Consider the following 14,715-nt stretch of genomic DNA (forward strand, 5'->3'; position numbering starts at 1 on the left):
AATTTTTATCATGTATATAATTTGAATATAAATATTATAACAATAATAACAATAACTAGATCCAATAATTTAAGATTTATTGAAATAAGGAACACTTCAAAAATTAAATGAAGAGTGCTTCCCCTAAACTATCCTTAGGCTGGGGTCCCATGGAAGCCAGCTTCCTTAAAAATAGAGCTACACCCGTTTAGATTTTTTAGGAAATTTGTAAGCTGAGCGGTCCTATGGATTTTGTAATTTGTTTCACTTTAAAGTTTCAGCTCCCAAATTTAAGGAAAAATTTCTAAAATTTATTTTATGATAAAAGACTTTTTCAGTTTTAAAGTCTCATTTTTGACAAATGGCTAGATTTTTCCCTAAGTTGGTGAGGGCCCCACCCTATTTTTATCGGCTTCTTAAAAAAGTTGAGCTCCTATTATGAAGGAAAAGATTCTAATTAAACCTGTAGCCCTCAAAAAAATTCTTATGGGACCTCCTATACCTAAAAAATAGACTTGTAGCCCCCTTCATAGGACCCCTGCCTTATTGTCATGAACATCAAAATATTCTGCCACTACAAGTGCTTTTGTGAGAAAGCGATGTTTGTATGTTGTCATAAAACCACCACTTTTCCTTCGCAAAAGTGGTTTCGAGAGTCCGATTCGATTTGAGGAAGTGTCGAAGAGGCGAGAATGCAGAGTTTAAGGAAACACATGATTGATCGCCTTCATGGTACTGGAAAGGATTCGATTTCTGAACCTTCTTCGCTACAGCGACGCCAGATACACATCGAGCCAGGGCTTCGAGAGAAAGCGGTAGACCCTGTCTTCTTTTCTTTCCTTTGTTTGCAAATTGTCTTGATATTTTTTTGCTTCTAAACTTAAATCCTCGAGTATAACTCTGGATTATTTATTTGATTATCGTCACTCGGGAAAATATCAGTTATCATCACTGGTATATTATAGGCCAACGCAGAGAGTGAGATTCTCTACCACAGTATGGCTGGCGATTTTTTCACATTATGATTATTGTCGTGTAAAGGTACCCGGGACATTGTCGTTCCTAGACCGATTGAGAGTACAGATGCTTCCTAGTCCCTCTGCATACTCTGCATTCGGACATCTAACATTTATGGCTGCGATTAATGATATTCTGAACTGTGGACTGCCTTTATGAAGTGTGAGGATTTAAACTTGGGTATCCTGTATATACTTGCAGCCGATTTTTTCTTGCTGACAGCTCTTTGAAGGGTGTTCTGTACATTATAGGTCATACGAACCTTATATATTTTGAAACAATTATGTGCGCGCATGAAACCTAAAGCGCTTAGTTTGCAGCAAACGAGGGATTTGTGGATCTGTGAATGCTCCATGTGTAGGTCACTGATTAAACCTCATTGCAAAATAAACTCGAGAACTTTCCACGGGCTGTGCCCCGAACTGGATTGGATTTTAGGGCGTTTCCATTTTTAGAAACATTAAATGAATCGTGAAATATACGTAAATGTAATTTCCTTGTTATTCCTTTAAGATAATCAACTTCTTAGTTGGGACCATTATATGTGAATGTTATATCTTTATCTTATTGATATTATAAATTCTAAGTTTTTGATTGTAATAGTAATAGAACTGGTTTTTGTCAAATGAGAGTTGTAGTCTTTGTAGTGTTTGCTGTGGTGGTTTTACTTAATTGTTTCATGTTCAGTTCATCATACCTCATGCATCTAGATCTGGATTTCATTGAAACAATTCAAGACTGATAATCATAGTGCTATTTGCAGTCTCATCTTTGTCAATTTTATCATATACGAGTACAGCATAAACAAACATTAATTTCCAGCAAGCTGAAATATTTGAGATTTATAACTCATATTGGTAGCGGGGTAGTTAAATCTTTTGAGTTTTGCTGCTAGTTGTTTTCAGTTTATATGAAAGTGACAAGATTCCAGAAAGAGAAATTCCAGCCTTATAAGTCAGAGATCTCAGATTCTCAACAATTACGTAGAATTAAGAAGGTGAAGAAACTTTTGGAAGCAGAGTTGTTCCATTGAAGGTGGAGTTCAGGTTCATGACAAAGACAAGGAATGCCTTGTGAAACAGCAATGTTGTCTGCTAAGAATCAAGCATCCAAGGATACGTTGATACTTACTGCTGCTAAGAAGCTCGGAGAGGAAGATAATAGCACCTTAATGAACATAATAAAGGAGAAATGAATAAGGAATGGTTTATGAATGTAAAGGAGTGGCACAAATAGACAAAGGCAAAGCTAAGTCAAACAAATTCAATAACCCCTTTTTAAAGAAGAAAAAAAGGTAGACTTCAATGATTTTGATGAAAAGATTAACAAAATAGATGTTTACTTTAGTGTCCATGAAGTCACCAAACCACATAAAACTTCTTTTGTGAGTTTCAGAGTGAGTCTCATGCCCTGCTTTGGTGGGAAAGCTATCTAATAGCTTGTAAGAAGCGTAATTGGCTATTATTGTCTAGTTGGGAAGGGCTTAAATAGTTGCTTGAGAAGAATTTCTATCCTATTGGGCACATATCTAACCAAAATAATGTTCAAGATTTTAGGAAAGACAGCAACCAAAGTGTGCAAGACTATAATGAATTTGGTCTAAGAGGAAGAGGATATGATGGTAATTAAGACTCAAGATAATCCCTGTTTATTTGAATTTTTGATTGTAGGGCAAATTATAGTGTAATTCTGAAAGGGACATTACAATCATGTGAAAATATGAGAGAACTCTCATTCGCTTGGATTGCATCCACTCATGAGGATATACTCAGAATTTAGTTGTGAGGATTTGCATTTATCTTTGGCAAACGTATTAGATGATGAAAAAGGAGGACCACCACCACCCTGTATTGAAGACTTACTCTTGGATTGGATTTTTGAGAGTTGCAGGTTGTGGTGGTGCAGAGAAAGGTCCAAGAAATGAGAACCACAAGGGTTCTGGAAGATCAAACTCAAGGGACAGAAACAAAGGCAAGCAGGATGTTTGCTCAAGGAAGAAGAATCTCCTGAAAAGAGGTACAATTCATACTGACCCAAGGAAAAATTAATTAAACAACCAAGGAATCCATTAAAAACAAAGGTGGAAAAAGTGATGTTGTGTATAGTGGGAAACTGACGAGTAGATCAAAGTGACAGTTTTGTTATTTTTAAAATGTTTTTGCATGTGATACTGGTGGCTGCAGAAGTGTCATGGCATTTTGTCCTACTTTCATGGTGGTTTTGCTCCATTTCAAACAAAGAAGCATAGTAATGACTAGAAAAATTAATTTTCAGGCTTTCTGACACTAGCAAGTCATGCTGTGCACAAAATGACTCTTTCAATAAATTATATCTGTTGAAGGCATAAGCTTATGCAAATATAAGAGTGAGAATTGGAGGGTGGAGCTGGTTTTCAGAGAATGTGATAATAGGAAGGTTGTTGTATATGCTCTTTCTGTTCTCTTTGTAACTACTTTTGGCTGAAGGAAGGAGAGGAAGTTATGCATTGAGAATTTCTAGCTGGTTTCCTCTACACCAGGTTTTCCACTTTAAATTAGCATCATGTTTGTTGTACTTAATTGTTTGATTGCTGTTTCGTCAACTTCTTACAAATACATTATGATTTTGCTCCAAAAGTTAAGTACACTAATTCCAAACTATTTGCATTTTGGCCTCAACCATTTTGAATCATAGTTCATGTATGACAACATTGACATTTATACTTTTTAATAATGAACATAGAACCTTGATGCAATACAATTCAAATAAGCTGCTTCTTTACTACAAACAACATTAAACCTGGAGTCAGTCAGGTTTTCTCCCAACAATCAAGATCAAAATTTTACCTATATCTTCCAGGTGAACTTAGCATCCACGACTATGTTGATGCAGGCCAGATCAAGCAGTATGAGCTTATTCATTTGGAAGATGTTTCTATTAGGATAATATCTTCCAAGATAGAATGTTTCTTTAATGGTCATCTAGCCGTCTTTAGTCTGTATAGCAAAGTTTCCTACTCTGTCTTCTGTCAACATTTTTTTAAAGAAACAACATCTTTGCAAATCTATATAAGGAATGTTCGTTCCCCTGTTTAATATAACAATATCATCTGGCTTGTGTAAAATGGTAGTATTGCTTAGGATTTTTTTTTCAAAAAAATTAATAATTTCATTATAAAATATTATGTTTTTTTAATTTTTCAGAAATAAATCTCTATTCAAATTCGTTTATTCACAGACCCGTCTAGGGATTCTGTTCAAAACTCAGTTTGCAGCATTTTCGGGGTTTTCTTGTGCTACCTCTGTTCAACCCATCTACAATTGTCTGCAACTTGCGTGACCATTTTTACTTGCAGCTTCATTTTTAGCTTATCTGCAAATTTTTTGATTTTTTTTGACAGTGACTAGAGTTTCATTCAAAACTTTCTTCTTTGCATGCTGGTTTGAAAGACTAATTGCAGATTCTTGGTGTGTTTTTTGAGATCTCAACTAAGTCGTCATCAATTTTTTGGGCACCTCAGTTTTTGTGCCTTGAATTCTGTGTAATCAAAATTTTATTCTGATTTCAGATTCGTTCTGGGTCTTTTGAGAGATCTTCTGGGTCAGCCAAAACATTGTCTTGAAATCCGTGCTTGTTTGGTTTTGATCGATGATTTGCGCAAAAAACGTATCCAATCATCTGCAATCCACAATATTTGCATTAGTTTTTGTTTTCTAGGTTTGTTTATTTTTCCTCAAAAATCGTTCTTTGTGTTCTGTAATAGCCAAAGTTGCCTAGGATTTAGGATTTTTACCATTTTTTCTTAGGAAAAAACAATGCATTGTAAAGCTTCAGTCTCTAGGATTTTTGGTTTTTATAAAAAAATTGTGGTTTCTTGCAGTCTGTTCCGAGTCATAGTACTCTTCTACAAAAGTTCTCGGTCTCTAACATTTTGTAAATCCAAGGAGGGTCTCAGCCATTGAAGAATGTGTCGACATCTGTACAATCAATCCCAGAAATATACTGCATAATTATGGATTGTGAAAACCTGCTATCTTTAATCCGTACAATGACCATTAAGGGAGGGTATTAGGTAAATATTTTCCAAGATAAAATGTTTCTTTAATGTTCATCTAGTTGTCTTTAGTTTGCATAGGAAAGTTTCCTATTCTGTCTTTTGTCAACGTTTGCTTCTTTAAGAAACAATGTCTTTGTAAATCTATAAAGGAATGCTTGTTCCCTTGTTTAATATATCTATCATAAGAAGCAAACTCATGTATCCGGTTGCGCTCAAAACTTTTGTACATGCACCAACCAAAATGGGTTCTCCAAGATTGTTTTTGCAAATAATGTTTTTTGTTTCCATTTTTTGCTATTGTTTAGGGGGAAATGGAAGCACTCAATAAAATATGTATATCAAATGAGGCTTCTACTCCCTAACATTCAAATGTAAAAGGAAAGAGGGGATTCCAAGCATCACCCTCAATACAACTCAAGTTTGATTAGCAAGGCCCAAAAGATGAAGGGATGCTAATACAAATCTAAAATTATGCTATAAGGAAATATATGAGAAAGTCTCTTTCATGCAATGTAAATTAACCTTATATGTGTTATGTGAAAGTACATTGATTAATTTGAATTGAAAGCTAGAGTACTAACTTGCTTAGGGTAAATTAATTTGATTACAAGAAACACAAGTACAACCTTAGTTATGCAAGAAAACAGATCTGAAATGTAAAGGGATAAGAAAGAATGCAACTTACCTTGAGAGTATGAAGAGGAAGACACTTTGAAGGTCTGAACATAGTATTCTAGAAATAGCAATGATAGAACAAAAACTAGATCTGGAACTAGGAAGTTGAGTGGAACAAAAATCAAAAAGTAATTTGTAAAAATGTTACTTAGAGCCGATGTATATGTCACAATTTTGGGTATAGGTCGTTTTTGAGGTAAGTGTCTCTTTTAGTTGATGTATCCTTGTGATTGAAACTTTTGCAAATCTCGAAAATTCTACGAAAAGGGTACTCAAATCTATATCCGAAACTCTGATCCCAAACCGGCAAATAAGAGAAGAATGGTTTTGTTTGTTTGGGGAGGGCTTGCCTTGGTGAAGCCCTAAGTGAGGAATTAACCTTGAAATGAACTGAAATGTAAAGCATTTAAGGAAGCAAGATAAATTGTAAATAAATTACCTTGCTTGATGAAACCCTTGTTAGGAAGGATTTTGCAATGCTTGATGTTGTTGATATTGAATTTTCAATATGAATGTAGGAAATCTCCACAAATGCAATGGATCTTGTTAATACCAACTCATGGAGCCATGGATGTATATGTGCTTGAAGGAAGAAGAAGAAATGGATGAATGCAATGGATGCAATGTAGATCTCCTCCCTTGATGGCCAAAAATGGATGCTAATCTCAAAGAGGAGATGCTTCTCAATGAATCCTTGACTGCTTTGAATGGTTGAAGATGAATGCCTTAGGTCTCTTCTCATGTGTGTATGCAAGCCTTGATGATCTTGTGTGTATGTGCAGTGAAAATGAAATGCTCAAGCTCCCTTATATACTAGTTTTTGAGACCGAAAACAAAGAGAGCCAATCAAGGTGTTGTAGAAACAAATTTTTGGGAACCCGAGAGGACATGAAATCCAAAATTCTTTTGGTCCCAAGTATAGGTTGACTTAGGTTGACTTAAACCTGAGGAGATCTTGAGTCCATGTTTGTAGGGTCTCGGGGGTTGTGCCAAAAGAATATGGAAATAAATGCAATCTGAGTGGGAAATAAGGTCAGAAAAAGAGCCCTTCTAGCACAAAACAATCCATGGACCATAAATTCACTAAAGGGAGCTAAAGTCTTGAATGATGGGTGCTTCCATTTTAAGGTAGTACAACTACCATGCTAAAGGCCACTCAAACTAGATCAGTATCAATTTGATCTCCCAAGTTTTCAATTATCTTTGTAGTGTTTTTGATACTATTGTTAAAGACTTTTGAGACTGGAAGGGAGATTGAAAACATTTGTGTTAGTTTGTGGAAACAAGAAACATTTGTGGGCTATTTCTGCATTGTTTAGTTGGTAAGAATTTCGATGTGTCTTGGCTTCATTTTTCCTTGTTTTTTCTCAAGATTTACTTAGAAATTTATTAACTATGCCTCTACAAATGCTCTTTTCACTTTGTTTGTGATGTCCCCTTGTTGAAATAGGATTTTAATAAATAATAATAAAATATATATATAATGTAATGATAAATTTAACTAAATTTAATGAATCATCCAAAGGCATGAAAGGAAGGGTGGTGACTCCTTCGAGCATGAGATATAAAAGGGAGAAGGGTTTATTTGAAAGAGAATATGGAAGGAGGATGAACGAAAGAATGGGTGTATGTAAATCAAGGAAGGATTATTGGAAGAAGAAAGGAATAGTTTGAAGTAAGGAACTGACTCTTTCAAAGGGTGGTAGTTGCATAGTAATGAGAATCGCGACAATTCATGTGATTCACCTGATTCGGTGATTCAATTCAAGCCAAACGATTTTTTGTGAATTGGTGAATCGAATCTGCAATAAAGGGTTTATGAAATAAGTTACTCAGTAAATTTCAAGGGCTTTTTAAATTTAAGGATCTGTGGCCGATTCGATTCCAATTCTTGGCCGATTCACGATTTGATTCGGCCTTGCCGATTCCGATCCGTTTCCGATTCTCGTTACTTTGGGTAGTTGTGCAAATTTGCGACTCTTGCAAAGGGAAGACATGACGGCAAGATATGACTTGTTCGTCACATTGAAAGATACTAAAGAGGAGAAGGTTCATTTGAGGAGGAGATGCAAAAGAGATCAATTTTGAAAATAATTTGTTACTCTCAAAGGGCAGCAATGGAGTGGCGACTCAGTCTTATGAAAGGTGGTGACCCTTTCACCAATGAACTATAAAAGAGATCATTCCAATCATTCAAAGATCACAATTGATCATTACTTGTGAATCCTCAAAGGCAATCACCAATAATCAAATCAAGCAAACAATCAATCAGCAAATCAGTATTCGTTCGCTGTCACCAATATATCGTACCAGCATTCATTACATCATCACTCATCAATCATTTAATCAAGGATCTCTTATTTGTCACTCACCAATACTTCAAATCATACAATCAAGGGAGTTCAATAAATCAGTGAATTAATATTCATACTAAAATCAATCATTCAAATAACAATCGAATGATCACATCTGATTTGAATAAAAAATCAGAAAAAGTAAAGTAATCTAAAATATTAAGGGAAGTGATAGATATGCAATATTATTGTATTTTTTATTTACTTATCCATAAATTTGTTTGGAAGATGCAGCAATACTGGTCATGCCTCAAAATGCATGCCACCCTGGGTTGGATGTACTGGAGGTCCTGCTATACTTGTGGGCCAAGGGGCTAAATGTCTTGGAGGCTCATTCCGTGCCATTGGGCTTGGTTGAGGAAGATAGTCTCCCCATGTCCTAACAAGAAATATAAGATTTGTTATTAACTTATTATTTATTTGGTTGTCATGGAGCAATCATACCCAGAATCAGTGTGAAATGTTTGGTAGGGAGATGCAGCAGTACCACTCCCTCATAAAGTACGCCAACCCATAGCTGGACGTGCCATGCATACTAGCCAAGGGGCCAAATGATTCAGATGTTCATTCCGCACCATTTGGCTTGATTGAGGATGACAGTCTCTCAACACCCTATAATGCTTTTCTATCAAATACTTAATATGGTTGGCTGTTGGAAATAGCTTATAAGCTATGAAATGGATCCAAATGCATTTAAGACATTATATTGTCAATGGGGGATTATTTACCTGATTAATTAATTATGATTTTCTCTAAAGTTTAATCCCAATTATGTATTTTATTTATGTAATACGTATTGTGAATAAGTTGTATTGTTGGAATTTTTATTTTGGACAAAAATCAGGTATTATCCCAAAAGGGGACATTACCCTGTTTCAAGAAGTTAAAGAACTGGCTTGCTATCCTCTTTAATAGTTAATATTTACACCATTTCAAGAAGCTAAGGAACTGGCTTGCTACCCTCTTCAATAGTTAATATTTATGCATGCATATCGGCCTCTCTTCCTCTACAAAGTGGACAAGTTATAAATTTTGAAGCCACTAGTTTAATGCATATCAATGGATCTCCACTTGTCTCCATCATTTTATTTTTATAAACATCAAAGTTATATCTGTTCTTGAGAAGAAAATTAGGTAATCAAACCAAATCAGCTATCACTAGTAGGGAGGTATCAAAATTCCCTGAGCTTCAATTGGACCAGAACTAGGAGGATTAGGAGAATTTGATAATCCTCTAAGCTATCTTATTTTAGCAAGTATCTTTTCTTAGCTATTTGCAAGGAGAACTGGGAGGTCATATCATATCTTGTTGCATGGGATTTAGTATCTCTGCCTTTGTGTTTTCTTACAATGGTATTCTATTAAGCATCCCATGGAAATTGAATACAGAAATCTGTCAAATGTTTTTCTCTAAGTTGCCGATTTGGGTTCGGGGAAGGATTTGGGTTCGAGTTTGAGTTCGTGGATTCGATCAAAAAGATTTTTCCCATTTGGGTTTGTGAGCATATATAAATATATACAAAAAAAGAGAAATGTGCATAATTGCAAAACTAAGTCATTTCACAGTATGAATATATGTTGCTTGATCATTGATCAATGACAAATGTCAATGGTAAACATTAAATACTTGCTCATCAATCTATCTTCATGATTGTAAAGAAAGTTATACATTGAATTACTAAATTGCAAACCATAGACTAGTTCATCAAATAATAAAGTTTGAAACATAATGATAAATAATAAGTGTTTATCAATGATCATAGTATGAAATGCCTTTCAAGGGTCAAATGTGTCATCAAAAAATGAGGGATCAATGGCTTCGTCCCTGGCTGCAACTATATCTAGATCCTCATCATTTGAACCCAAACTGGTTACACTAGTCCCAGATGCTGCTATATCATCCTGAGATTAGATGAGCGAAATGTTTTTTTTAGGTACCTTTTAGGGTTTCATAAAATTAAAAAAAAAAAAACTCTTTAAAGTTGTTTTATTTCACATTTTGGACCCTACTGCCCGGGTCCTCCCAGGATCGCCGTAGGTTCGTTGTGGGTTCTCCTGGGTTCGCTCCAGCATGGAGCCGGGTGAATCCACAGTCCAAAATAAGGACCCTGCCCGGACCCACAGCGAACTTGGATGCGAATCCAGACCTGAATCCAGGCAGCAAGGGACGAATCCGGTAACAGATGTTTTTCTTCTGTTAGGAGTTGATATTTTACTTTTTAGTAGTCATTAATTCTCCAGGATGACACACTGTCTATCAAAGGAATCATTTTTACTAAAAATAGTGTCAAATGTTTTTCTTGTGCTAGTTCATATTTTTAGCAGTCATTAGAAATCCAAGATGACACATCGTCTCAATTCAGCATTTTGGCTAAGCAAGGAGGAAATGGAAAAACCATTGCCTTTGTTTTCAATATCTGTATTGTTATAAAATATTTGTTATTATAATTTTTAAATTGCTTGACCAACTATAATACTTTGTAAGTGCTGTTCTCATCTGTGTTTATAATCAGCTGTTGGAAGAAGATCCTGCACTGAAGAAATTCAAGTCATACAAAAAAGGCATTTGGAGAATTCAGAGGTTTGGGGATGTTATTTCAATAATTGTTGTTTCAGGTATGGTTATTCTCTATTACTTTTTTCTGTTGAAGCTCTTTGAAGTCTTATGGTAATTCAAGTTTATGCTTCCTAGCAATTTTCTGTCTCTTTTAATATCAAAGCTACATGTTAATATGAGCTAATAAATTCTGAGAATTTGTATTTCACCTTGAATCCCTAACACATTTGACAAAATTTTGTTTAAGCAACTTGTTTTGTAGTTTTTTGATTTTTAAATAAGTTCCTGGTAAACTTTTTAACGTGATCAGTGACACTGACATGGCACATCCTCTGGCTCTACGTGAAACACTTTTGAGCTAGAGCTATAAATTGGTGGGCCACAATCAGGGGCCCTTGACAAAATTTTGTTTAAGCAACTTGTTTTGTAGTTTTTTGTTTTTTAAGTAAGTGTTTGGTAAACTTTTTAATGTGATCAGTGACACTGACATGGCACATCCTTGGGCTCTACGTGAAATGCTTTTGAGCTAGAGCTATAAATTGGTGGGCCACAATCAGGGGACCTTATCGCCATTTAATAAAGTTGAGGCTTGCACCCGCAAGCACATTGGATCAGCGAAGGCGCAAGCCCGTTATCACAATGGCCCAGTGGGAGTTTGAATTTTGTTTGACACAAAAACACCACCAATACTCAACCAACACATTACATGGTGAAACTCCTTGTTTTTGCTTAGGTGCTTTAATGCCTTCGTCTCCATTTTTTGCCACTGTTGATGTTTGATGTGTTAGATGTGTGATTGTGACGTATACAGAATTATCTGGTGGTCTTGTAGTACATACGATCAACTCTTATATTAAATTTGAATGCATTTAAATGCCAATGTCAAGTGAAAATGCCACGTGAAAATGTGGTCTAAATATTGAGTCGACAGCCCAAATATTTGACATGGACTCAGGACTCAAAAGAAGCATTATTACACAAAAAGCAGAATTTAATGTGTTATATGTTTAGGGAACAGAAAAAACTATTCTGATCAACATTTTGTCATATTTCATACATTGCATGTCATATGATCTTCAAATGTTCAAGATTTGAAATTTCAAAGTTTCAATCAGATAACACAAATATTAACAATAACCATACAATATAATGTTCCCCTTCTGAAATGAGATTTAATGATAAATAATTAAAAATAGAATAAATAAATAAATTGTAATTTAAAAGTTCAATGAATTGTCAAAAGGCATGGGAAGAGTTGTGACTCCTAACATGAGCTTTAAAATGGTAATCATTTCATTCGAGGACATCCATGAATCATCAGTTGAGAAAGAAAATCATTAATTGATTTGGTACTAAATGATTATTTTTAACAACAAAGGGTGGTGACTCATTCAAATAATGGGTACAATCCTCCAACCAAAGAAGGGAACACTCCATTAATTCATTCAAGCATCAAGCCATCCATAACATAAATCATAAATTCATTCAACAATAAATCAACCTAGAAATCCATATTTCAAGTATCTATTAACAATCAACTCACTATATCAATTTAGAATCAATCAAAATATACAAGCAGAGCAGAAATTCTGAATTGCAGTAGATTTGTAAAGTATTTCTTGTTATTGTTTGATAGCTTCTGTGGGATGAACATATGTATAATTATATAATTGAGTTATATATATATATATATATATATATATATATGTATATGTATGTATGTATGTATGTATGTATGATTAAATATATTATTAATTATCTGATTAACAAATAGACATGTTCCATGAAGGGACATGTCTATTCATTTACTTATTCTGAATATATATCTAAAGAGGATGTTGTATTTGGAAAACATATACCATAAACATGGCAATGCGAATACGTTTGTAGCAGACCTCTAAAAACTAACATGGTATCAGAGCAAAGCCTGGGATAAAGATTCTTGAAGATTATTTCAAACAAAGAAAATCTGGGTAACATTTGGTAGAGTTTCTTGATTGTATGCTCGCTGTGATTCACAAATATTGATACAGAGTTCACGTGAAGTTATGAAATGGATTGGATTACAGATGGCCAATGTCTTTAAATGATCACATATCTGTGAAATAAAATTTCAGATTAAACTGATAGACTGAGAAAGCAATTGTAACCTTTTAAACAAATATTCTCGTTCCAAAATCAGAATTGTGCAGATAAATTTTGCTGCTGCATCTACTGTTCAGTAATGTTTCCTCTTTGCATAAATTGATTTTACTTGGACTGCTTCCAAATAGTAAGCCTTTAATGACCAATATCTACAGATTTTAATATTTCAGATTGTAGTGGTCTCAAAACTAAGTTTGTCTTTGATATTTGAGACATGATTTCATCTCCTATCATTACTTTGAGTACAGAGCACATTCACCACGTTCGGCAAGTATTTATAATAGACAATCTTCAGTTTTAATGGTTTCAATACTCCTTAACAAATGATACTAAGAGAATTACGCTTATTAATTCAACACTTGAACACAGTGATTAGTTGTACCGTTTCATAAAATCATTGAGCTGTCAAACAAGTCAAAACTTCTGTGGTTTCCATGTTAATAAATAGTTACCTGACAAAGTCTCGGTAATATTCACGAAACAAATGTTTCATTTTTCTTATTCCTGTAGTTTCCCAATGATATGTACATAATAACAAAAAATTTAGTGCCACGTCTTGTTAAACCAGGTCTTTGTTAGATTTATTTTCATCGCGGTAAATCTCAAAGGATGAACTGTGACATAAGTAATGCTTTCTTCATATCAATGATACATTGAATATACCTGTGCTTAGCCATTCGTGGTCTTCATTCATGGACTTTGGGTGAAAGACCCTAAGGAAAATAATGAGTAGTAGTGATTAAGACAGGCAGGCCCCATCTTATTATTAGACATTGCAGATATATGTCAGTGGTCTCATGTACTCGACATGCAACATTTCAGGTGTGATTTGTCTCGACAGAAGAGAGAGACTTTGACAACAAACAAGGGCAGTTGATTTAGTTTAACGACTTCGGGAATTGATCCCCTTAAGGTAATTAAATATAAGATGATGATATATGGTTTATAAATAAAATGAAAACATATATGATGAGATTTGATCATTAATATTATTAAATGTAAAATGAATATATAGTAAGATAGAAATAAATTTTATAGGTTAGATTAATTAAAATTTCTATAGTGCTAGTGTAGGAACTACGCTCACTCCTATATGAATGCTATGTGCCAGTGTATAGTATGGGATTGTTCCTATAAGAATGGCTAGAGAAGCAAATAATATGTTGAAAATATAGATTAAAGTATACGTGTATCAATATTATATTGAAAATTATACTAGTCTCTCATAGTTTTTGTAATTTATTACGTACTATATGAGTTATGTGCTTTGATCTTTTCCTTCGAGAATGTTATTGCAGGAAAATGAAGGATTGATATTAGATTCAGTGGGAGTCTGACACTTTGTCAAAGACAAGAAGCTCATAAAATTGATGTTAAGAGGGAGTCTGACATTTCATTAGAGACAACCTTGAAAGAGAGGGAGCAGATAGAGGATATGATTCAACCTTCGGTGATCCAGAGGGAGTAAACCACATTGAGATGGATTCTCCAATGATCATTAAGTTGTACCAGTCAAGAGGACTGTGATTCATGTTCATATACCTTGTGACTATGTGAATTTTTAATGGGCCTACTCCCTGTGTACATCATGAGGAAGTGACGACTTCCAAATGATGTCACTTATATTTGGAGAAGTTGTTGTAAGGTGACGATCTTACAATAACTTGTATTATGATATCAAACAAATTGAGTATATGGTGAATGTCTTGCATCTCAACATTCTGGGAGGCCATTACTCTAAGAGTACTTGGTTAATATCTTTGATATTCTGGGAGGCCAATACTCTTGATATCAGATGTGATATCTAACCTTATTTTGAGTAATTGGGGAATATTGTATGATATTTTGGGAGACCAATACTCGTGATGTCAAATGTGATATCACACCTTACTTGAGTAATTGGTGAATATCATTGATATTCTGGGAGGTCAATACTGTTGATATCAAATGTG

At 34.5% G+C, this 14,715-nt stretch overlaps 1 protein-coding gene across 1 annotated transcript in view; it reads left to right on the forward strand.

Moving 5' to 3' along the window:
* The first annotated feature begins 624 nt into the window (after positions 1-624).
* The window catches only part of LOC149535307 (succinate dehydrogenase subunit 7A, mitochondrial-like), a 34,494-nt gene continuing 20,403 nt past the window's right edge, over positions 625-14,715 (forward strand). Inside the window, exons 1-2 of the mRNA XM_089803144.1 lie at positions 625-794; positions 10,575-10,677. Of these exons, the coding sequence (XP_089659270.1) occupies positions 672-794; positions 10,575-10,677 (226 nt within the window). The 5' untranslated portion in view covers positions 625-671. The remainder of the gene's footprint in view (positions 795-10,574; positions 10,678-14,715) is intronic.

Source organism: Cupressus sempervirens, chromosome 10, assembly GCF_028749045.1.
Source record: "Cupressus sempervirens isolate cs-2001-9-10 chromosome 10, ASM2874904v1, whole genome shotgun sequence".
Lineage (NCBI taxonomy): Eukaryota > Viridiplantae > Streptophyta > Pinopsida > Cupressales > Cupressaceae > Cupressus > Cupressus sempervirens.